The 24,805-nt window shown below is 54.8% G+C and overlaps 1 protein-coding gene across 1 annotated transcript in view; it reads right to left on the bottom strand.

Annotated features, from left to right (window-relative positions):
• The window catches only part of SPTAN1 (spectrin alpha, non-erythrocytic 1), a 66,142-nt gene that overhangs the window by 14,566 nt on the left and 26,771 nt on the right, over positions 1–24,805 (bottom strand). The window contains 25 exon segments of the mRNA XM_013993907.2: positions 288–392; positions 1,599–1,736; positions 1,923–2,054; positions 4,048–4,062; positions 4,441–4,603; positions 4,699–4,802; positions 6,616–6,762; positions 6,865–7,062; positions 7,181–7,280; positions 8,887–9,068; positions 9,164–9,308; positions 9,493–9,584; positions 10,311–10,358; positions 13,509–13,544; positions 14,457–14,480; positions 14,909–15,013; positions 16,970–17,168; positions 18,244–18,303; positions 19,336–19,484; positions 20,519–20,653; positions 20,948–21,040; positions 22,155–22,372; positions 22,924–23,046; positions 23,249–23,492; positions 23,974–24,155. Coding sequence (XP_013849361.2) covers positions 288–392; positions 1,599–1,736; positions 1,923–2,054; positions 4,048–4,062; positions 4,441–4,603; positions 4,699–4,802; positions 6,616–6,762; positions 6,865–7,062; positions 7,181–7,280; positions 8,887–9,068; positions 9,164–9,308; positions 9,493–9,584; positions 10,311–10,358; positions 13,509–13,544; positions 14,457–14,480; positions 14,909–15,013; positions 16,970–17,168; positions 18,244–18,303; positions 19,336–19,484; positions 20,519–20,653; positions 20,948–21,040; positions 22,155–22,372; positions 22,924–23,046; positions 23,249–23,492; positions 23,974–24,155 — 3,137 coding nt within the window.

The following is a 24,805-nucleotide window of genomic DNA, read 5'->3' as shown; positions in this document are numbered from 1 at the left end:
AAGTTACATAAAGACTATATAAACGGTAGGTAATCTTTTGAAACTCTTTTTTTTTTTTTTTTTTTAATTTAACTCTAAAGGCTTTAGGCTTACTTTTAGTAATGGCAAACAATGACAGGCAAAGCCTACACAACAAGCTCTCCCAGGGGTTCTCAGCAACAGTGCAGAGCATAAAGTGGCCCTGAGACCACAAGGTGAGAGCACCAGTGTCCTGCCCGAACGCGCCAGGTTGCCCCGGGAGGCGTGCATGGCCGTGAAGACCCCGGCCTGGCCGCCCCTCTGCTCACCTCGTGGGCAGAGATATCCGCCTCCAGCAGCTGATGTTTTTTCAGCAAGTTGTTCACAGAAGCCAGGTCTTTGCCGTAGTCCTCGGATGCCAGGAGGGCCTCCACCTGGACGGGAAAGGGTGGGTTGCCGTCTGGAGCGCACCTCACGTCCCGGCAAACCCCGGGTGCCCCCTGCTCCCGGGGCCCTTGTTCGGATGGCTGCAAACTTCAGCCGAAAGCTGTGGTGCCGCCTCCTCGGGGTCAGCCTGCAGGGCCTCCAACGCCCTCCCTCCCTGATAGTCAAGTGCAGACTCAGGGGCCTATGCATGAGTTGAAACACTCCAGCTACAAGAGGGGCACTGGCCCCTCACTGTGGAACAGGGGCCAAATGCACAGCAAGCCGGCTTCCAGGAACCTCTCCGAGGAGGCAGAGCGTTAGCAGCACGAGCAAAGATTAACACACAAAAACGTTCCCTGCAGCAAAATGTGTGCCCCAAAAAGCGGAGAACACCAGCTTATCCAACAATGCGGGAATAGTTAACTTATGGCCCGTTCTCTGATAGTTTTAGGTAGTTTTTCAAGTGTTTAGTAAGGATTTTTCATGACTCAAAAACACTACCAAACCATACTAATAAAACAATTACATTATAAGATCAAATTGACATAAAAATCGCTACAGGAGGTGTTCCCATAGGGGTGCAACGGGCAGCGTCTCGGAAGCGCTGGGATGCAGATTCGACCCCCGGCCCAGCACAGTGGGTTGAGGATCTGGCATTAGCGAGGCCGTGGCCACTGTGGCTCGGATCTGATCCCTGGCCCAGGGACTCCATGTGCCTTGGGGCGGCCAAAAAAGAAAACAAAACAAAGAAAAAACAGCTACAGGAACCTATGAATAGGCTAAACACACACACACACACACACACACACACACACACACACACACACACACACACGGTCTCTAAAAATTTCTGCTTCCTTACGCTTTCTGCACTTGCTCTGAAGTGTCTACAGAGGCTGCGTGACTAACTCTGGGGTCCTGACTTGCTGCCGGGCTGGCTTCCCCCGGGCACAGCCTCGGGGAGCTGCCAGCGCCCGGCGCCCACGCCCTCCTCCTGTGCAGGCAGGTGAGTCCCGTCCCACCGTCCCACGTCCCATGGGAGATGAGCTCCACCTTCTGTCAACGTCCCCGCCCTCTGCCCACGAACCCCTCAGAGCACACGCCCCACCGCCAGGGGGACGGCCGCCAGGGACGCGGGGGGAGCCCTGCCTTTCGGGCCGTGGGCTTGAGGCCAGAGCCGGAGCGGGAGGGAGGCGCGCGGCGGGCGGCGTTACCTCCGAGAGCCAGAAGTCGAAGTCCTTGATGCCCGTGTTGAAGTTCTGCTGCTTGTTGGCTTCTTTCAGCTTCTGGCTCTTCTCGGCTGACTTCTGCACCAGGAACTGCCACTGGTCGGCTAAGGCGGCCAGCCGGGCCTGCGCGAGGGAGGGCGAGTCCGGTGGGCGCCCGCCCTGGCGCCCCCCCTACGGCAATGCAGCCCGAGTCTTGGCTTTCTTAAGACTGAATTCCGGAGTCGCCTTCGAGCTGACGGGAGCCCGGACGGTACCTGCCCCCCCCCCGTCCCCCCGCCCCTGGGTCACGAGGGGGCTGGGGGATGGTACCTTGACGGCCTCCTCGCTGCCGGCGCAGGCCCCGCGCTCGATGAGGGAGTTGCCCGTGTCGATGACGCCGCGGATCCGGTCGGCATTGGCGTGCAGCTCGGCCTCGAAGGCCTGGTGCTTCTGGTGCTTGCTCTGAAAACACCAAAAACCCCAACCTTTCCAAACCAGGTCCTGCCAGTAGGCTGGCTCTCAGGGAGCAGGGATTCCCGGGATGGAGAGCAGGAGGGGGAAGCAAACTTGAAGGACCCGCCTGCCCGCCCGCCGGAAGGCCGGAGCTCAGGGGCAGGCGACCTGAGGCAACTCTTAGAACAACTGGATGAGCCACCTGGGAGTGAGACCCGAGAATCCCACACTTGCTAACGTTTCGCAGGAGACGGCCACTGTAGAGGGATTTTTTTCTCTTTCTACAGCTGTACCTGCGGCATGTGGAAGTTTCTGGGCGAGGACGCCTGTGGGAGCTGCCTATGCCACAGCCACACTGGATCCAAGCCGCATCTGCAACCTACACCACAGCTCATGGCATCGCCGGATCCTTAACCCACTGAGCGAGGCCAGGGATCAAACCCACGTCCTCATGGATACTAGTCGGGTTCTTAACCTGCTGAGCCACCACAGGAACGCCACAGCAGCTAGAGTTTTGAATCCCTTCTACATCCATTTCTATCCACAGCTTTCTCCTTAGTGGACAGAAGCTCTAACAAATGACACACGTGTGGCCTTTCTGTCACCTAAGGCAGTGATCACTAGGAAGCCAGGCATCCGAGAGGCAGGCTGCCCCTGTGGACAGAGGAGAAGCCTACAGCTGCGCAGACCTTGGCTTGGCTGACTTCTCATTCAGCAGCTATCATCAGCCCAAACTCCAGGCTAAGTCAACACCCAGGCTTGGCTGGAAGGAAGAATTTCTCTCTGGGAGAGGAGAGGAGAGGGCTGGGCTGGGAGAATGACGGGCTTCTGCGGCTAGGGCCTGGCTGGGTAAGTGGGAACCCACAGGGAAACCAAAGGGGCAGGAACACCGCAATAGACAAGCACGGGGACACAGCTGTGGGACAATTCTGGGTGAGAAATGCAGGGTCTCAGGCAAGAATGTTATCTGGGGATAAAGGATCTAGAAGAAAAAAAAGCAGTACAACTGGGGAAGGAGTCTGCGTCAAATGTTTCATTTCAGGGGCAGCACCTGTCGAAAGATGGAGCCACGTGGTTGGCAACACGCAGCACGAAGATGATGCGTCCTCACCGTGAACTCTGACGCCTGAGCCCACGTACGAGAGGATAAAAACATTCCTCCAATTCCTACACAGCCTGACAAAAGCCCAGCTCCCTCTTCTGCTTCTTGTTCTGGTCACCCTTTGGCTCAAAATCTACCCGCTACACTTCACATTTCCTCATTTCTTCCACCAACTTTTTTTTTTTTTTTTTTTGCCATGCCTGCGAAATATGGAAGTTTCCAGGCTAGGGGTGAACTCCAAGCCACAGCAATGACCTCAGCAGTTGCAGTGACAATACCAGATCCTTAGCTGGTGTGCCACAAGGAAGCTCTCTAAGCTACACTTTGACTAAGAGGCTCTTCCACTGCCCCTTGGGTAGCGTCCGCTTTCATCTTAACCTCTCAGCCCTGGTCCCCCTCAGATCAGCTGCCACTCCCAGGATCTCTAGCTGACCCCTTCCAAGTGACCGGCTCCGCTGGAGGCCAGACGGCCTGGGTAAGGAGACTCTCACACCTGGCCTGTGCTAGGCCACCAGGAGCCACGTGCCCACAGCAAGAAAAGCCCAAACTTACACAGAAAAGAAGCTACTCCACCCCCCCTTTTTTCTTACTACTTCATGTTTTAAGAAGCACACTGCTCAAAAGAAAGCTGTCAACTGCTGCCCCCCAAATCAAACATTGTACAGAACTTGCCTACATGATGGGGAAGGGGGAGGGAGTGGAGGGCTGCAGGCTGATTATGACAGAGGAAGCCACATCCCACAGGACACGAGGATGGGGTGATGGACGGTTACAGATGAAGAGCATGAATGAGGCGACACTGGCAGACTGTGTGGCCGCGGGAATGGGAATCTATACACAACAACAGCACAAACACTGCAGCGCACCAACTAAAACTCACTTAAGGAACATAAAACTTACCAGCAGCTTGGAAAGCTACAAAACAGATTAAAACAACAAGAGTTCAGTACACGGGTGTGAACATACGTAGGAGCTACTCAATAGACACTCGTTTTGCTGTCATAGTTCTCCTGGGAGGGTCAGCATTCGGGCACAGCAAACACAAGGGGGCTTTTCTGCAGACTCTTTAGTAGCAGACACGGAGTCAAAAGAGACGAATGAGAAAAGGAGCTTCTGAAATGGCTCCGATCATTTAAGTGAGGCTTTCCCACCCGTCCTGCTTGACGACCTTAGTGACCTTTCCCTGGCATCACTGTGGCCAAAAGGAAATTGGATCCCCCTTTTTAAAGATGAGCAAAGCCTCCTTGATCACACGGGCTACTTGGAGATGAAGAGCTGATCCGCTCGGCTCACCTGGATGTTGGTGGGGTCCTTGTACGACTCATCGCTCGCCGTCTGTAACTTCTCGCTGATCCAAGCCTCGATCTCGTCCACGTCCCGGCTGAACTGCTGGAGGGTCTGCGATTCTCCCAGCTTCGACCTTTTCTCAATCATCTGAGCTTTCAGACGGCGCCACCTGAGAAAGCGGAACCAAAGGTGAGCATCCGACAGAACGAGGCTGGCCAGGGCTCTCACACAGGGCGGCGAGACCCGCCAGCGCCAGACACCCACCTGTCCAGAACCTCATTGCGCCGGCTGGAGATGTCGCCTTTGGCATAGTGGCCAGCGGCGATGAGCTGGTCGGCAAAGGACTGCAGAGCAGCAATCTTCTCCTCCTGGTGGCAAACGAAGGCGAGAGGTCAAGGTGGGCAGGACGGCTCTGCCCTGCCCGGCCCGCGCTGCAGGTCCCCAGAAGAGAACAGTTATTTTGGGTGACTAGTGGGTGACGGGATCAGAATACACTGACATTTTAGAAGCAGGAGTGTAAAAAGCCAGAGGAAAGCTTGATTTCAATCATTACTAGAGTAGAGTTTAACTCAAGAAGATTCCAGGTCACGCTGGGGTGGGGCAGGGGCTCGAAGGCCGGCAGACGCCACACAGAAAATTAGGCTTCATTGGAAAAGATTGTCAAGTTTTCAACAGAATATTTTTTTTTTAAATTACTCCATGAATCTTATTACATTTATAGCTGTACCACGATCATCACAACCCAACTGTATAGCATTGTGGATCAACCAAAGAGCTCTGCGTGTTTCTGGTTCATGTCCACGCATTCACTTATCTACCCACAGATTTTTCCTCCTTTTCACTATAAAACTTCCTTCCTGTGGCATTTCCATCATTAAAACCTCAGAAAAGCCAGGACTACATATAAAGTTAAAAAACCTATTGGAGTTCCCGTCATGGCACAGTGGTTAATGAATCCGACTAGGAACCATGAGGTTGTGGGTTTGATCCCTGGCCTTGCTCAGTGGGTTAAGGATCTGGCGTTGCTGTGGCTGTGGTATAGGCCGGCAACTATAGCTCCGATTGGACCCCTAGCCTGGGAACCTCCATGTGCTGCGGGAGCGGCCCTAGAGAAGGCAAAAAGACCAAAAAAAAAAACACAAAAAACAAAAAACAAAACCTATTAACGGGAGCTCCTGTCGTGGCTCAGTGGAAATGGATCTGACTGGCATCCGTGAGGATGCAGGTTTGATCCCAGCCTCGCTCAGTGGGTTTAAGGATCCGGCGTTGCCGTGAGCTGTGGTGTAGGTCGCAGAGATGGCTCAGATCTGGCATTGCTGTGGCTGTGGTATAGGCCAGAGGCTACAGCTCTGATTTGACCCCTAGCCTGGGAACTTCCATATGCCACAGGTTCGGCCCTAAAAAGACAAAAAAAACCCAAACCTATTAACATACATCCCTTTCCACAGGTCTGCCCTGGACCCAGTGGGGACCCCACTGCTTCCTGTGCAGTCAACACCAAGTACTTTATTTTCTTTTTTGGGGGGGTTTTTAGGGCCACACCTGCAACACATGGAAGTTCCCAGGCTAGGGGCTGAATTGGAGCTGCACCACAGCCATGGCAACTCCAGATCTGAGCTTCGTCTGCGACCTATGCCACAGCTCAAGGGAACACCCGATCCTTAACCCAGTGAGTGAGGCCAGGGAATGAACCCACATCCCCACAGACACTATGTCAGGTTCTTAACCTGCTGAACCACGACGGGAACTCCTAACAGCAAGTATTGAATTTTATCATTATTTTGTCTTTTTAGGGCTGTACCCATGACATATGGAAGTTCCCAGGCCAGGGGTTGAATTGGAGCTGCAGCCGCCGGCCTACACCACAGCCACAGCCATGCCAGATCCGAGCTGCGTCTGCGACCTACATCACGGCTTACCGGCAGCACCTGATCCTCAACCCACTGAGCAAGGCCAGGGATCAAGCCCTCCTCCTTGTGGATACTAGTTGGGTTTGTTACTGCTGAGCCAGAATGGGAACTCCCCAAGTATTTTAATTTGAGGTGGCTGCCAAAGCTCTCCAGTTGAATTCAACCCTTTTTTTGTTCTAGTACTGAGAGGGAAGAGGGAAGTACACCAACAGAGAGAGAAGACATCAACCCGCAAAGACCCAGATTCTGATCGGAGGTACAAAGGCCTAACCTGGACGTTAATTGCTTTGTCAAAGTCCTCGTGTTTTTTGATCAGGGCCTCCACGCTGTCCAGCGAGTCCCCTTTGTCTTCGGTGTTCAGGAAGGCCTCCCGGGCAGCCATCCAGTTCTCAGCTTGCTCACAGTCCCGATGAAACAGCTGAGGAAGGGGAGAGGCAGGTGAGAAGGTGGAGCCTTGGACAGCGCAGTACCTGGTCAGCAACCCAGCATCCAACAGGAAGCTACAGTCCGGCACATGCACCTGCAATTCGAGGCACTGGTCCAGCATCATCCTGCGCTGGACCCAGGCCTTCTCCAGGTCTGTGCGCTCCTGCTCCAGAATATCCAGTTTCTCCTTGATCTCGGGGCTGGCGTAGTGCCCATGGGCCAACAGCTGCTGCCCAAACTGCTCGAATGCCTGGAAAGTGCCAGCCCTGGCGTCAATTTCCGTCCGGTGCTCCTGCCAAGAGGAGGGAAGGGATTAGGTAACTGGCAGTAGCTGCCCACTCTCACGTCAACGACAAAGGCCCGCCCGCCGGCAGGGCAGGCACATCCCCGCTCCTCCGCAGGCCCCCCACCTGGTGTCGTTCCAGCAGGGCCTCGGCTCCGGTGACATCCTTGGCGAGCTCGTCCGAGGACACCAACCCTCGGATTCCGTTGATCCAAGACATGAGGTCCCTGGAAACCACATCCACAGAGGAATGGCTATTACGCTACCGGGCAAGCCAGGCCTTCTGCCCAGAAAAAGCGAGAACCGCATCGTTTCTGGTCTCTGTGGCCTGTCTGGGGTTAGTCTAGCTAAGCTATTGATGGGCCATAGCTCTGGACCAAGTATTTCAAACCCTCTTGTCTTCCTGAAACAGCAAGAAGAGAAATCGAGAGTTCCTCAGAGAAAAAACAGACAGGGTTATAACCAAGAGCTCGCCCTAAAGAACAACAGGTTCTAACAGACAGTTGCTGCGCATAAGCTGTCCACAGCTTCAAATGCCAACGCCTTGCTTTTGGAGTAAGCCTTTAGGATTAAACATCCAGGCTCACACAAGCATTTAATCCAGCTTCTTACACGTGTCCACATATAAAGGTGCAAAGCCAGCGCGCAGTCACATGTCGTAAACTTCCTTGGGTAAAACACACGCGCGGAAGCAAATCCAGAGGCAGCGAGTAGGCTCAACGGGGAGAAGGGGACGGGGCGCGAGTGCTAAGGGCCGGGTGTTCTAGGACGACGAAAAGTTCCGCCACGGGAGCGGTGGGGGTCACACGGCACTGTGAACACGCTAAACGCCACCAACCACATGCTTCAAAACACGTAACTGTTCTGCGACCTTTGCCTCAAACCAAACCACAGCTGGGATCTCCCACAGGGGCCCGTGGGGGACAGCCTCGCCCGCCACTCCACACCAGCAGAGGGAAGGCCAGACAGCGTGTGTACATGCACACGAGTGTGCAAGAAGGAAGACTGACACACGGCCTAAGACATACGCCAGAAACATCTGTCCTGCACGGGGCCAAGAAACAAGTCGTCCACCACCCGTTCAGTGGGACATCATGGAGCCTTAAAAAAGGCGGAGGTGGGAGTTCCCGTCGTGGCGCAGTGGTTAACGAATCCGACTAGGAACCATGAGGTTGCGGGTTCGATCCCTGCCCTTGCTCAGTGGGTTAATGATCCAGCGTTGCTGTGAGCTGTGGTGTAGGTTGCAGACGCGGCTGGGATCCCCCGTTGCTGTGGCTCTGGCGTAGGCTGGCAGCTACAGCTCCGATTCGACCCCTAGCCTGGGAACCTCCATATGCCGCGGGAGCGGCCCAAGAAATAGCAACAACAACAACAAAAGACAAAAAGCCAAAAAAAAAAAAAAAAAAAAAAAGGCGGAGGCTGCGGGGCCACGGGTCATCCCACACGACAGTGGGACCCTTCGAATATATCAGTGGCACGAGAGACACACTGAGGGCAGAGGGCAGAGGGCACTGCTCCAGGTGGAGGAGACAAGGCTCTGAGCGCAATGGAAACGCCCGACCGGGTCCCAGTCAAAAACCGGCCGAGGCTTTTAAAAAGCGCACACGACTCGAGGGTGACGGGCACGGCGAAGGCCCAGTCCTCGGGAGCTCGGTGCTGAGGGTGGGACGTGAAGCGCGGGGGTCTGCGGCCTACTCCCAGGGGTACTTTCAGAGATGAAGCCGAGGCCACAGAAAGCCTCCCTGTGCCCGAGTCACGGCGGTTCACCATTTTCTCTCCTTGCGGCCACGACGCTACAAAGGTCTCTGGCCCGGTGCGGGCCCGGGCGCTCACCGGAAGTCGCTGAGGAAGCGCTGCAGGTCGTGGGAGTCGCCCAGCTTGGCCTTGCGCTGGTCGGCGCGCTTGCCTAGGCTGCTCCAGGCCTGGTTCAACTCGGTGCACTTCTCCTGCAGGTCCTCGGCCGCCTCGGGGTGGGACTGGATCAGGCGCTCGGCCGTCTCCCCGAGGGAGTTCACCTGCGGGAAGAGAGCGGCCAGAGGCGGGAGCCTCACGGGCCGGGGCCCTGCGCGGGCCGCATCGAGGGAAGCCGCTCCCACGCACGTCCTCGCACCTTGTCGCCCAGGGCGGCGAGGTCCCTCTCGAAGCCCTCGTGCTTGCGCTGCAGGGCCTGGACGCTGGCCAGGTCGTGGCCGTAGTTGTCCGTGTTCAGAGCCTGATTCTTCTCCTCGATCCACTCTTTGGTTTCATCGGCGTCTCTGCAGGTGAGCCACGCCGGCCCGTGAGTGATGCCGATCCGGGTGCCAACTCGGGGGACACGCGCGGATCTGCTCAGCACTCCGAGCTGAGCTTCCCCGTGGGTGCTGCGGCATCGGCCGAGCGCAGACGTCGACCAGATCTGGCCGTTACCCCAGACCTCGAGCAGCCCGGGCTGTCCCTCACCTGTGGAACCTCTGCACCTCATGGGCGCTGCCCAGGAGCTGGCTCCGCTCCTCGGCCAGCTGCTGCAGGGACCGCCAGCGCTCATTCAGCTCCTGCAGAAGGACAGCAGAGCCTCAGCCCACGCCGCATTCCAGGGAAACAGGCTCCAGACTGGAGGCCGGGGGTGTAACCCGAAAGGAGAGGCTGGGGTGCGGATGGCTTCCTGCTCCCGGCCTTCCTGGGTCGAGCGACGAGCACCCCAGGACGCAAGTCCAGAGCCAGACCCTGCTTCGGCTCCTGGACCCCACGGTGCCAATGCGCCACCAACAACCGACCTGGAGTCCCCTGGGAAGCAGCAGGAGACACGCAGCAGACTTGGCCTGAGTCTCGGCTCCTAGCCTGCCTCAGAGCAACTGCTTCCCAGCAACTGCGGAGCAGCTAGACCCCTGAGTCTAAGGACCCCCAATACCGAGCACGGCTGTGCAGCCAGCAGCAGCCCCAGGAGCACAGCGGAGCCACAGGCCCTTGTTCTGGGGAATCAGACCAGTTGGGGGTCCAGAAAGGAGGCGAGAGAGGAATTCACTGCCTTCCGGACAACACGCTCCTGGCAGCTCCTGGGCTCCCTCCACCCACAAGACCGGGCGAGGTCTTGACCAGGAAAGTCAAACACGGCCGCTGGTGGCGTGGAGAGAGTAATACTGGCCAGGACGTCCCTGGGCCCGGGAACACGACGAGTGCTACAGCTAACACCACTGATGCGGACCAGAGCCTCGCCGCAGACAGGAGAAGGAAGCGTGAAAGCAACGTGCCGGGCAAGGGACAGCGCCGCGGTTTCTTACCTTGATGGAATTAAAGGTGGCCACGGTGTGAACCATCAGGCGAGCCGACTACGGGGGGAGGAAAGCAGAAGAGCAAACGAATCAAGTGTCTGCTGATTGAGAGAGAAGTCTGAGGTGCAAGTGCCATTAATCAGGTCCCAACGGTCCACCAAAGTGATTGTAAAGGGATACTGTCAACCTTCTGAGCAGAGCAGCAATAAAGGCATCGACTGCTAGCAGGTCAGGAGGAAACCCACGGGCACCATCACAGCCAAGCCAGTGATCAATTTTACTTGAAGAGTGAAAAGAGCAGCGAAAACCGCAATTAAAAGAGCTGTGTGGGAGCTCCCTGGTGGCCTAATGGTTAAGGATCCAGCGTTGTCACGGCCGTGGCTCGGGTTTGGTCCCTGGCCTGGGAACTTAAACACGCGGCAGGTGAAGCCAAATTAAAACAAAAGCACAAGCCCAGCTGGCTGGACAGAGAAAACAGCTCCAAGGCTGCTGATTGGTGTCTTCTTATTCCTACTTCAGGGGAACAGTCCAGAAAACACACTCAGTTTAACAAATGCCGGCAGCTGAGATTTACGTCAAGTACACCAATAATTTCATTTCTATTTGTGGTTACTGGACTGCTGTTCCTTCTAACAGTGTCCCCTTGAACAAAAGGCAACAGCCTTAGCAGATGAAAAAGAGAAACTGGTGCATCAGCTTCCTTCTCATCAGTGGCGTCATTTCTTCTAAAAATCAAATGCCCTTGAGGATTTCGAAGCCCGCCTAGTTTTATCACCACTGCGATGCCCATCATCTTCAAGGACATAAAGAAAAGCGGGAGCCGAGCTTGGGCACAGGGAAGTCAGGCTCCCAGGGTGTTCCCGGAACATCCCCGGGAGACACTTTCAGCCAGTGGGGCCACAGGGTTTGGAAGGTCGATGTCCACTGTCTCTAGTCCTTTTCAGAAACAGGCGGTACTGGTGTTTGCAGAGTCATCTAAAATACACTTCTGAAAGGCTTTTACCAGAGAAACCGCAGACTCTGCCGGCCAGAGATAAGGCTCCTGCCAATGCACATCACCACTGACTGAGTTTTGCTGCGTAAGGAATACTGAGTGAAAGGGAGAAAGCCGAATCAAAAGAAAAATGCACCTTTCCCACCCACCAATTTGGAACCTGTTTTTTTTTTTTTTTGTCTTTTTGCTATTTCTTTGGGCCGCTCCCGCGGCATATGGAGGTTCCCAGGCTAGGGGTTGAATTGGAGCTGTAGCCACCGGCCTACGCCAGAGGCACAGCAACTCAGGATCCGAGCCGCGTCTGCAACCTACACCACAGCTCACGGCAACGCCGGATCGTTAACCCACTGAGCAAGGGCAGGGACCGAACCCGCAACCTCATGGTTCCTAGTCGGATTCGTTAACCACTGCACCACGACGGGAACTCCGGAACCTGTTTGTTTATTTGGCCTTATCTGTGGCATACAGAAGTCCCTGGGCCAGGGGCTGAATCCGAGCTGCAGTTGCAACTTATGCCACAGCTGTGCCAATGCCAGATCCTTAACCCGCACAACGGGAACTCCCTGAAGCCTATTTAATAAAGCAGCATAGTCAGAGCCTGGAGGAGTAAGGAGGCCAAAGAAACAGACCCCTTTCAGCCTAGGTCGTCACGAGAGGCCAGACCAGACGACGGGGCTGAGAAGGACCGACCCGGGGAGCACTGTGGGGAGCCTGTCTTCACATCTTCGTGCTTTTTGCATAAAGTAGAAATCTGCTCTAACTTGTCTATAGCTCAAGTGACACATTCCTGAAGAGCTAGGTTGGGAGGAAAGATGCTAGAACTGAGACTGAGGCAACTAGTCCCATGATCACATAAACACATCACGTGAAAAACCTTCTCCCCTGTCCTCCCGGTCACCTTATGCCCACCGTGGCCAAGCACTACCCCTGGAGTTGGCTGGCACAATGTCTACTCAGCTGGTAAACATCTGCCCCCCGCCCCCCATCTCTCCTCAGGATTTCTATGATGCCCTCGTTGGGCCCGAGGAGAAAGGGGTCAGGCAGCCACTGAGTGGAAGGGGCACTCTTCCTTTCCATCCTCAGGTCACTTTCTCCTGGGCTGCACTCCGACTGGTGGGACCTCTGCAAAGTGCGGCCGCCCCTGTTTCCTTGGTACCCGAGGGGCCGTGGTTCCGGCCGACACCAAACCCCTGGAGGCTCAAGTCCGTTACAGTCAGCCTCCTGTGTGCAAGGTTCTGCACCCCTGCGGTCAACCAACCAACTACTACACTAGTAGTTTCTCTTTTTTTTTTTTTTTCAGGTCATGTCCATGGCATATAGAGGTTCCCTGGCTAGGGGTGGAATTAAGAGCTGCAGCGGGAGTTCCCGTCGTGGCGCAGTGGTTAACGAATCCGACTAGGAACCATGAGGTTGCGGGTTCGGTCCCTGCTCTTGCTCAGTGGGTTAAAGATCCGGCGTTGCCGTGAGCTGTGGTGTAGGTTGCAGACGCGGCTCGGATCCCGCGTTGCTGTGGCTCTGGCGTAGGCCGGTGGCTACAGCTCCAATTCAGCCCCTAGCCTGGGAACCTCCATATGCCGCGGGAGCGGCCCAAGAAATAGCAGCAACAACAACAACAACAAAAAAAAAAAAAGACAAAAGACAAAAAAAAAAAAAAAAAAAAAAAAAAAAAAAAAAAAAAAAGAGCTGCAGCGGCTGGCCTAGGCCAAGGCCACGCCAGATCCGAGCCACGTCTGCAACGTACACCACACTTCATGCAACACCAGATCCTTAACCCACTGAGTGAGGCCAAGGATCGAACCTGCGTCCTCTTGTTTGCTAGTTGGGTTCGTTACCACTGAGCCACAAGGGGAACTCCACAAATACTGGTATTTTCAATGGGTGGTTGGCTGCATAGAGGATGCGGGCCCACAGACATGGAGGGACAACAGTGCGCTCCAGCAGTGGCGGCGTGTGATGAACCAAACCTAACCCCACCTGTACTGAGCATCCGCGTGGGGACAGTCTGCTTGTGCGTATTAGGTAGCACATTTCAAGATAAAAAAGATTCAAAGAAGACAATGCCAGGGTCAGAAAGACACCAGCCAAACAAATCGAGACACGACCACTGGCTCAGACAAATCTAAAATCAGAAACAGGCACAGCAGGAAGGGACATAATGAAAGTACTTCTGCTCCTGGAAAACCTTTGGAAACAACCCACGAAGAAGTTCTTACCTTCCACGGAGAGGCCGTCTTGGAATCAGTTTCCTCCTGTTCAAAGAAGAAGGAATTTCGGCAGCTGAGTAACTGTGCACAAACCAATATGCAGCCCCCAGCCCCTGCTCTGAGCCCCGGGACCGCCACCGAGAAGCCTGGCACAACAGCGGGTCCCCTCAGGGCTCAGGACCTATCACTGGCTGGCAGCAAACCCACAGGCCGATGGAGCGCAATGAAGCAAACGAACAGCAGAGGAAAAAAAATATTTTAACACAGCAGAAGAAATGGAAAGAATGAGGAAACTCGATAAGCGTTTCTTTCTGTCATATTCATAGGACGCTGAAAGGGATAATAAGCCTGAGCAATTGTTATGGGAAAAGCTTTTTGGGTGCTTTGAGGAACCAATTTCTGCTCATTCTTTTCCACAGATTTTTACAGACAACAGGCTTATTGCTGAGATTCAGAAACGGAAAATTTTTTCTTTTTCTTGGTCTTTTTAGGGCCCCACACACGGCATATAGAGGCTAGGGGTCATATCAGAGCCGCAGCCGCCGGCCTACGCCACAGCCACAGCCAGGCGGGATCTGAGCCCTGTCTCTGATCTACACCGCGGCTCACGACAACACAGGATTCTTTAACCCACTGAGCCAGGGCATCGGTCAAACCCGCATCCTCATGGATGCTCGGAGGATTTGTTACTACTGTACCACAGTGGGAACTCCAGAAATGTATTTCCTTTTTTTTTCTTTTTATGACTAACCCTCCTCAGCACGTGGAAGTTCCCTGACCAGGGACTGAATCCAAGCCAGAGCTGTGACCTACGCCACAGCTGCAGCATCGCTGGATCCTCAACCCACTGTATGTCAGAGGGAGCTCCAAGAACAGATTCTTATGAGGCTCTTGACTTCATATTCTTCCAAAGAGCTAATCCAAGTTCAAGTTCCACATAGAGCACCTGACACTTACCCTGGGCATGACACCGTACACCTCCTACAAGGAGAGAGGAAAACCAGTCTCATTATTAGAGGAAACACGTACTTGCAAGCAACAGTCGTCACTGTGACATCTAACCCAGATACACCGAAGAGATTTACAAAAATACAGGCAGCCCCACCAGCCAGAGGAACTCCTTAAAGTCAAGAGAGACCAAGAGGCTTATCTATTTACCTAAGGAATGGCAGGCGTTTATTACTACAAAGGCTAAAGAAACACGAAATAACTCTCACAATATTTAACGGGCATAAGGAAGAGAGCTGTGCTTCCAGCTGCCCAAGGTAAACCCGACGGCGACCCAGGTCAGACAGGGAACCTGCACCCCGGCTGCAACTCTGCTACAGGGCGTGCTCGCTGGACTACGACGGCCCGAGGGGGCCGAGCTGTGCCCATGACAGAGGCTGGAGAGGCCAGAGCCAGCCCACCTGCTGCTGCACCGCCTGCACCTCCTCTGCCATCAGGCCTTCGGACTCCAGGTCTTCCGCCACCTTGTTAATGTCCTTCAGTCGGGACTCGTTGGCCTTGAGATCCTTCAAAGAAAAACACAGCGACTGAAACCCACAGCAGCACTTCATGGGACAAAAAGGGCAGCAAATATTCCTGAACGCTGGTTTGAACCGACACATTCCTGTCCAACATTACTCTGTAAGTAGTTGTCCCAACTCCTTAACAGTGACCTAAATCAGAAAAGCCAACTGTCGCAGGAAGGAAGAAAACAGCACGGGGCTGGCAAGTGTCTCGTATTTACTGAACTAGATGTAGCTAATGAACCACTGTTCTGGTTGAATGGAGATTTTTTTAAAAACTTTCTTTAGGTGGAGGAGGACCTATGCCTGTGAAGAATGGGATGGAACAAAGCCCCCTGTCCATCCGGATTGGTTACAAGAATACCTTCAAGCCGAGGAGTGGATAACCAAGATGTGTGTATGCAAACTATGGAGTGCCTGCCACACAAAATAACAGACCCCTGATTCGCCTACAAGGAAGAACTTTGAACACGGTACACTCAGTGAAGGCAGTCATCAAGTCACATAACACAGGATTCCATTTATAAGAAATACCCAAATACGTAAATCCAGAGACAGAAAGCGGAGCAGCAGTCACCAGGTGCTGGGGTGGAGAGTGGACAAGGAGTGGCTACTTACCGGGTATGCGGTTTCCTTTTGAAGGGATAAAAAACGTTTGAAGTGATAAGGAAGTGATCAGAAAAACTGGACGGGGTGATGGTTGTACAGCACTGTGAATGAACTGAATGCTTCTGAATAGCATGCTGTATTTCTGCATTCATTTAATTTTTATTTATTTATTTATTTATTTTTAGGGCCACACCCAAGGCATGTGGAAGTTCCCAGGGGAGCGGTCAAATCGGAGTTACAACCACTGGCTTAAACCACAGCCACAGCTATGCGGGATCCAAGCCACGTCTGCGACCTACACCACAGCTCACAGCAATGCCAGATCCTCAATCCACTGAGAGAGGCCAGAGATTGAACCTGTAACCTCATGGTTACTAGTTGGATTCATTTCCACTGAGCCACAGTGGGAACTCCTGAATTGCACACTTTAAAATGGTTAAGTGAGGGAGTTCCCGTCGTGGCGCAGTGGTTAACGAATCCGACTAGGAACCATGAGGTATTGGGTTTGATCCCTGCCCTTGCTCAGGTGGGTTAATGATCCAGCGTTGCTGTGAGCTGTGGTGTAGGTTGCAGATGCGGCTTGGATCCCGTGTTGACTATGGCTCTGGTGTAGGCCAGTGGTTAGAGCCCTGATTAGATCCCTAGCCTGGGAATCTCCATATGCTGCAGGAGCGGCCCAAGAAATGGCAAAAAGACAAAAAAAGCAAACAAAAAAACTACTTTTAGGAGTTTCCATTGTGGTTTAGGGGTAACAAACCTGACTAGTATCCATGAGGATGTGGGTTTGATCCCTGGCCTCACTCAGTGGATTAATGATCTGGCGTGGCCGTGAGCGGTGGTGTAGGCTGCAGATGTGGCTCAGATCAGGCGTTGCTGTGGCTGTGGTGTAGGCCAGTGGCCGAAGCTCCAGTTCGACCTCTAGCCTGGGTACCTCCATATGCTGTGAGTGTGGCCTTAAAAGACAAAAAATAAAAATAAAAACAAATAAAAAAACCCAAACAACTTTTATACATTGCCATGTTAGATTTAGGAAAGTTCTCAAAACAATAAATAGAGAAAACAGCATGCATTTCCTCAAAACTAAACTGGCCCAAGAAACGTTTCCATTAAACTTATTTTATTCTTTGGCTATGCTTGCGACAGGGGGAGTTCTGAGGCCAGGGACTGAACCCCAGCCACAGCAGTGACAACACCAGGTCCTCAGCCTGCTGAGCCACCAGGAAACTCCTGTACTCATTTTAAAATGGCTACACAGAGGGTGGAATGTGATTTTCACTGTGGTAACCTGCAGTCACAAATCAAGAGACCCGAGTCTGTGAGCAGTTTTCAGCCGAGCGCCAGGCCCCGTACCTTCTGGAAGTCGTCGAACTTCTTCTGCAGCACCTCCACCTGCTCCAGGTCGGCGCCGACCTCCTCACTCGTCAGGGCCGCCTCCTTCTCGTTGATCCACTGCTGCAGCTCGTTGGCTTCACGGAACAACATGAACTTCTTACAGCTCTTCTCCAACATGCCCTTGCGCTTCTCGCCCAGTTCCAGCAGCGAGTGGTACCTGGCGGAATTCAGAGGGTGACAAGGGGGGGCGGGGCGGCAGTTAGCTTCCCACAGAGGCGGCCCGAAGGCCAGCGGCCAGCGGCCTCCCGGATGTGGGTCGGGGCCAGGAGTCTGCGATGCGGGCGCCCTGGTGACGCGCGTCAGAAGGCAGATGAAGACCGAGACCCTGAGGACCCAGGGGCACGCGCGCACAGTGCACGGGTCACGAGCAGGCGGCTGGGGGGGCCCGGCACACTCAACCCCCGGCCAAGTGTGCACGTACAACGTCACAACCACAAATGACCGAAACCAAGCGTTCAGCACCACACAGGCGTCATGCGACAACAGCGGAGAGATGAGATGAGTCTGCTGAGCACCATGGACGCGGAGGGCGCGTCCTCCTGTCGCACGACGGAGTCTGCCAGCAGCGCCGGGCGGCAGGGGAAGGAACGCTCGGCTTTGAAACAGCCTCACGTAGGATCTAAGCATCTCCGGAACAGTAGGAAATTCCTACTGTTTCCGAAAGAACATGTTTCTCAGAGAGCAGGGACCACTTTAGAAGGGAAAAAAACCCCCAGGTAAATCCCGTTTCATCAGTTCAAGATTTCTCATGAAGAGCCAAAGAATACTCTAACCCTTGGGAACAAAAATACAAAAGGCCGAACTCTACTGTTTTTGGAGACCTTGATGTAAAAATGACACACTTGATACAACTGAGCTATAAGTCAAAAAAGAAAAAGAAAAAAAAAAGAAAAAAAAAAAAAAATCGAAGCTTCCGAAGGTGAGATAACAAAGCAGCCAATCACCAAAGTCTGAGAGCGAGGCCCTGTTTCCTGCCCCCAGTCCAGCCTCGGCGCCAGGCCTGCTGCCCAGAGGCTGGTCCAGCTCGCGAGCCGACAGGAGGGGAACCGACAACACGGGAGGCACAGCTGCGCGGAAGCAACCAACCAGACGCGCCGCGGCTTCGCCCCACGCCCTTCCCTCGGGAGCGGGGCAGCTGCGGGGGCGCAGCCGCCCCGCGGAGGGAGGGGGACAGGGAGCCCGGGCGGGCAGGCGGGCGGCGCGGCGCTGGGCCGGGCGGGCGGCCTACTCACAGTTCTTCCACCTGTTTCATACGCAGGGACACGCTGCCGGCCTCCTTAGTTACGCGCGTCCTGCACAGAGGGGCACAGCAAAGGCAGGCACAGGTTAGTGGATTAATCCACGAGGAGGGACGGCGGCAGCTCCGACTGGTGCCACGACGGCTGCTTCGAGTGGGGAAAATCAAGGAGCCACTCAAGAGCTCTTGGGAGCAGGCCAGGGCGGGAACGAAAGAGCAGGAAAACGAAACGATACGACAGGGTTCGTTCACCTTCACTTTCCTGGCGCCTGCCATGCTCACGAAGGCAGTTCACTGTCCTGTGCTAGAAACACTGGTCACTGCAGAGCAAGGCCAGGGAGGACGATGGCCACCCGAGGAAGAGACCCTACGGAGGCTTTATCACCTATCTGGTCTACCTCTTTGCCCTCCTACTTATGACCCAGGACAAAACCTCTCACTCTTGTGCTAAAAGTAACAGAAAGCAGCTGTGAGGGCACGAGTAACTGACCTTTGCAGGGATGGTCAAGGTCAGACGAGTTCTATTATTTTAAACTCTAGCAAGAACGTATTTTCCAGGCACTGCCCTTGTTTAAAGCTTCGGATTTCATTAGTGAAGTAAGACAGGCCCTGAAGGAGGAACCCCGGTCTCTAGGGGGCCGAGCTGCAGGAAAGAGACAGAGCCTTTCCATAAAAATACTCCCAGTCTCAGAGCACAAAGCCATGGGAGGGAGGGGCACTCGCCCCCCGCAGCCTTTCACAAAGGGCAGAGCTTAGGTGTGTGGAACAGCTTGGAAGCCCAGTTTCAAAAGCACCTCCTTGGCTGGAGGAGATTGAGAGATGGTGATGATTAGAAAATGCTGTTTAGGAAAAGAAACTCGCAAATTCAGGGGAAAACACAAACAGAGGAAAACAGAGGTACGGGGCAGGGAGTTTAGGCTCCCACACAGGTGTGGGCTGGAAGCGACGGGGGAGGCAGGGGGAACACGTCCTCCCGCAGGGCAGGGAAGGGGCACCAGCAGAACACTTGCTCTGGAGCCTCAGGACCCCGTGGCCACGTGTGACCGAGTGGCACCAGGACCTTCACGACCGACCGCGTGGCCCTTACTGGCTGTCAATCTGCTCCTGCCGCAGCGCGATGCTGCCCTGCTCCTCCAGCAGGTTCTCCCGGGAGGCTGACTGGGCGGGGTCCAGCTTCTTCACGTACGCAGCCGGCACGAAGCCCTGCCGATCGTTCACTTCCACTTTCCACCAGTCCTGAGGGGCACAGAGAGACTCGAAAGCAAATTCCTTCCCGAGAATCCAAGGAGGCCTGTGTGTACGTGCGTGCATGCTCGCACGTATACACCAAAGACAGCTCTAGTCACGTCAGAGGATCCTGTGACAGCACCAAAGTCCCTCGCACGAGACCTGCAATTTCCGTCAAGTACAGAGAAGTGAAGCAGCCCTGACGCCGAGCAGCAAGGCCGGCCTCTCTGGGCTCAGACGCCCTAGCACCACGCTGACGCTGCAGCCACGAGCCACGTTGAAGTGAGTGAACTCGGATAAACACTCCGCTGCACTCAGCACATCTGAAGTGGTTCGTAATCAGCCAGGCCTAGTAGCTACTGCAGGCCCAACACAGATCCTAAAACCCCGCCACCTCGGAACGTTTCCCTGGATGACGCTGCTCTCGAGTAAACCAGGGCCAGGCCAGAAGGTTAGTTCAGGCTGAGAGGCAACAGAAAGACCCCGATCAGACTTCCTCGGACGCTCCTGACTGGCTCAAACTGAGGTGGGGGCCAGGAGGTTCTCAACACTGGCCAAAGACACTTCTCCAGCCTCGACCGAGCCGGGAGGCAGCATCTCTCAGGATCCATCAAGTGACACCTGGCACATCTTGGCCTCACTCCAGGACCAGGGAAGCGAGGCCGATGAACCAGGCAGCGTTTGACTTTGAGAAGATGGAGGCTGGGGGGACGGCAGAGCTGTCTTCAGTCGCCTGCCATGGCCGTGAAGGCCAGCCAGAGACCCAACAGGTGCAGGCTAGGGAGAGGAGGGCTTTGGCTCAGGAGAAGACATTCCACCAGGAGGTGGTCAACGGTGACAAGAGCCACCCTTGAGAGTGAGTCCCCGAGCCACCACACTAGCTGTCAGGCGTTTAAACACGCACAAGTGAAAGAGGATAAACCCACAGGAAGTGGGAAGTTGACTAAGAGCTGTAGTAACTTCTGACTCTCAGCCGGCCTCCTCCCGGGCACTGCCGCCAGCGGAGCCGCCGGACAGCCCCCGGCGGCCGCCTCTCCACTTGCCTTGTTGGTGCTGTTGAGCAGGGTGAGGATGTCCCCCTTCTTCATGGTGACCTCCCGAGGACTCTTCTCCTGATAGTCGTAGAGCGCCAGCACCAGCTCCTTCCCGGTCTCGTCATCCATGGGGGCCACTTGTTGCTAAAAATCCAAAGGAAGGGCAGACACGGTTCACGGATGTCCCCACTGGTCATCTGTGCCCGGGACGGGCTCCCGTTCCAGCAGTTGTCCCAAGTTTACCAAACATGCGGTGAGAGTTCTCTGAAGCTACCGCTAAAATCCAATTCTGGAAGTTCAGCTGTCTGGCATCTTTAAGGTGACAAGAACAGCGCCTACGACTGCGACACTTGCTGCCAGCTACTGGGTCCTTTAGCTTCCTCGGACTCCAGCCCCCTCCCTGGGATTCGCAGCTGCTGAACCTAAGGGCACACTCACCCGGCAAGACTGAGCCTGCTCTCGCAGGGCCTGGATGCTGCTGCCATAGGCGCTGAGATCCGACATGAGAGCCTCGTGCTTCTTCAGCAGAGCCTGAGACGGAAACCCCATGGAGACCCTGAGCAGCGAGCCCAGCCCCCGCCACCCCCAACGCCTTCTGCCTCTGAAATCTATTCAGTTACCCGGTGATTTGTTCACTTCCCTCTCTCCCTCTTTTTCTTTTTGCTTTTTAGGGCTGCAGGTGTGGCATGTGACGTTCCCAGGCTAGGGGTCGAATTGGAGCTACAGCTGCCAGCCTACACCACAGCCACAGCTAGAAGGGATTCAAGCCGTGTCTTCGATCTACACCACAGCTCACGGCAACACCGATCCTTAACCCACTGAGCGGGGCCAGGGGTGTAACCTGCATCCTCATAGGTACTATTCGGGCTTGTTAGCCCTGAGCCACGATGGGAACTCGCCCCTCTCTTTTGGATAAACACTTAATTCAGAGGAAATGATTTCTATCGTTATCTTTCTTTTGGCCACGCCTGAGACACGTGAAAGTTCCAGGGCCAAAGACTGAACCTGCACCATAGCAGTGACAATGCCAGGTCTTTTAATCACTAGACCACCAGGGAACTCCTCTGTCATCTTTTTTTTACCCGGCCCTTACCTAACTATGCAACCCTTGAAACACAAACCGGGACACAGAGACACATCGCACTCATCAGTGGAGCCACCACCATCTCAAGAACTAAGCAGTCCCGACAGGCGGGAGCTGGCCAAATGCACTGCCCTCCACCAGGGAACGCCCTTCCGCCAGTGTGGCTGGCGCCTTTCTATTTTCCGCTACCCCCTCTTAGGTCATACACAGGTCAACATCCAGCTCATTCTGGTTTCTGTGCAGACTGTCAAGGAAGAGGGGCACAGGGCTACACCCGGACCTTCGTGAATAAACTTTCGGTTCCACTCAAAAAAGACGACTGACAAACCCTGTGTCTGTGCGCACGGGTGTGCGGGTGGCACCAGAAAGACGAAGCCAGAGGGAGAAACGGGGACAGGCCGTCTTCTCTCTCCTTAGATGTGACTGAATTTTCACAGTGGAAAGTGAAAAGAGATTCCGAAACAGCTCAAAAGGCAAGAGCCACGAGGCTGCGCCTTCCACCGGGGTCATCTTCCTAACTGGCGCCAGCCCGAGCCCAGCAGGCCCCCCAGGCCCAGGTACCTCAGCGGAGTCCTCGTCCTTCCCATAGTCGGTGCTGCCCACGATGGGCTCCTTCTCCCGCATCCAGGACTCGGCCTCGTTGGCGTCCGCAAAATACTGCTGGGCCTGCAGCGAGTCCTCCAGGTCCTGCCGCCGCTGGGAGGCCTTGGACTTCAGCGACTCCCACTTCTGGTTCAGTTCGCTGAGCTTGGCCTTCACGTCCTCTGCAGCAAAGTGGCCTGGGAAGTGGGTGGGCAGGAGGGACAAGGGGAAGATGCTGACGCGTTCAGCAGGACAATAAGGCCCTTTGCGAGCGCATGGCGTTTTTGATGCTACATCTTGGTGAGCTGGCCCCTTCGTACTTCCCAGTTTTATGAGAGGCTCAGGTTCCAACCCTTTAACAGATTTGCTCGTCTTTGGCCTCCTTGAGCCAAGCTGTCAATCTAGACCCTAGGAAGCAGGTATCTCCAGCTGGCATCAGTGATGCTATCGCTAAGAAACAACAGCCCGCCCAGTTCCCAGCCCTGGAGACGCACAAGGCCCGGGCACTGGATCAGGCTCCTCAGCATGTGACCTCTTTAACCCTCACAACCGTGGGAGCAGTGGTGTTATCCCCGTACCACAGGGACGTTCAGGCTCAGAGAGGTTACAGGCTAGCCAAGGTCAGAGTCAGGACAGAGCGGGATCTCTTTTACCCCACAGCCCAGCCTGACTCAGGTCCACACCCTCAACCTTCCATGAAGGGAGCCGTGAGGAATGAAAGTGAAGCCACTGGCCTGACGCGACTCACCTTCCTCCACCATGGCGTTCCCCTTCTGGGTGACTGCTTTGATGCGGGGTTCGTGTCCAGCAATTTCTGCCTGGAGGGCCTGGTGTTTCTTGAGCAGATTCTGGACTCCAATCAAATCTTTGCCTGCAAGAAAAACACTCCCACGTCACTCAAGCTTTCAAAAGAAAAACTGGCTTAACCGTCACGCTCAGTTTCCCCCACGAACTAACGTAAACTTCCAGTTCAACTTAACCTTGGCCTTGCTCCTCCTGACGCTGGTCCCCTTCCTGCCCCCAGGGCAGAGTCCTTTCCCAACTTGATTCCCCTTTGATGGGGGCAGACTGACCTCTGTTGGTGGACGCAGCAATGGGCTCTTTCTCTCGAATCCACGTCTCCTCATCCTCGACATCACGGAAGAGCTGCTGTAGGCGCAGAGAGTCGGCCAGCTTCTGCTTCCGGGCAATCATGGGCTCCTTGAGAGCCTCATAGCGAGCCACAAGGGCTTCCTGCTTCTTCTTGATGTTGTCAGCATCAAAATGGCCAGCATCCTGGAACTGGCGAGCCTGAATGGTGATGCCGTCGATTCGATCCTGGGAACAGGAAAAGACAGTCTTGAAAGCCTGAACCAGTGTCTGGCAACTCTGTTCTGGACACTTCTAGGCTGACTTGATTACTTTAGCTGTGGTCTGATTATACACCAAGAAAATACAACACAGCTCTCCTTCTGCACCCAAGTATTTTTTTTGGGTGGTGGGGGGGAGTGCACGCACGGCAGGAGGAAGTTCCCAGGCTGGGGACTGAACCCGAACCACTGCAGTGACAGTGCTGGATCCTTAACCCGCTGTGCCGCAAGACACCTCCCCGAGTGTTCTTCCCGCCACAGCTTCCCCTTGCTGGGGCTCCCAGGAGCCGAGGGAGGCAGATTAACTTGAGCAAAGGCGTATGGGGCCCACAGGCTCTCTGAGAAAATCAGCACACTCCATCCTCAAACCCGCGTGGGCTGCACCTGCCAGGCTTGCTCCTACTGCTTCTGCAGCCACCCGCCCAACAACAGCGCCCAGGTCACCGCACCTGGTGCGCGGCCACATCGGCCTCCAGCAGGGCGTGCTTCTTCTGCAGGTTCTGGACGTTGGTGAGGTCTTTGCCGTAATCGTCCGAGGCCAGGTGACCCTCCACTTCATACAGCCACAGTTCAATGTCCTCAACGTTGCGGTTAAACTGCTGCTGCTGGTTGGCTTCACGAAGCTTTATGCCTAGGCAAGGAGGCAGTTTGACTGTTAGTAAGCGTTATCTTTCTGCCAATACCATGCTAACCATGATAACTCGGAGTTCCCTGGTGGCTCAGTCGGTTAAGGATCTGGCATTGCCACTGCTGTGGTGCAAGTTCAATCACTGGCCTGGGAACTTCCACAGGTCACAGGCATAGCCCCAAAACACAAAAAGACCAAAAACACCCATGATGATAACTTGCTGAAGAACCACAGGTCGAGACTGACTTTAGCTATGACTTCACTTCTATCACAAAGGCAAAGATAAACGGCAACTTCTGCTCTGCCTTCTAGATACCGAATTAGCAGTCGTTTAAAAAGCACGCTCCCCCCCCAGGAGAGGAGGGTGCCTGAGATGGACAGAGGCCCTCAGTTCGAAGCCCAGCTCGGTCAGGGCCAGGTGACCAGATCATTCCCTTCTCACTCAGGCTCCCCCACCGACCAGCTCCGTCACATTCACCAAAAGAGCAGAGCATCGAGGACCCAGGAAGACGATTCCTACTCAGGAAGTGAGCCGAATTCCCGGGGCGTCCAGCTCGCCTCACCTGAGTGGTGGGTGTCCCTCAACACTTGACCGGGGAGGATCAGCTAACCCCCCAGACCCCGGCCCCCGCCCCGGGCACGGCTCCTCCCAC

The sequence above is a fragment of the Sus scrofa genome, chromosome 1, assembly GCF_000003025.6.
Source record: "Sus scrofa isolate TJ Tabasco breed Duroc chromosome 1, Sscrofa11.1, whole genome shotgun sequence".
NCBI lineage: Eukaryota > Metazoa > Chordata > Mammalia > Artiodactyla > Suidae > Sus > Sus scrofa.
The sequence above is the reverse complement of the archived record's forward strand: the minus strand, read 5'-3'. Positions and strand labels throughout refer to the sequence as shown.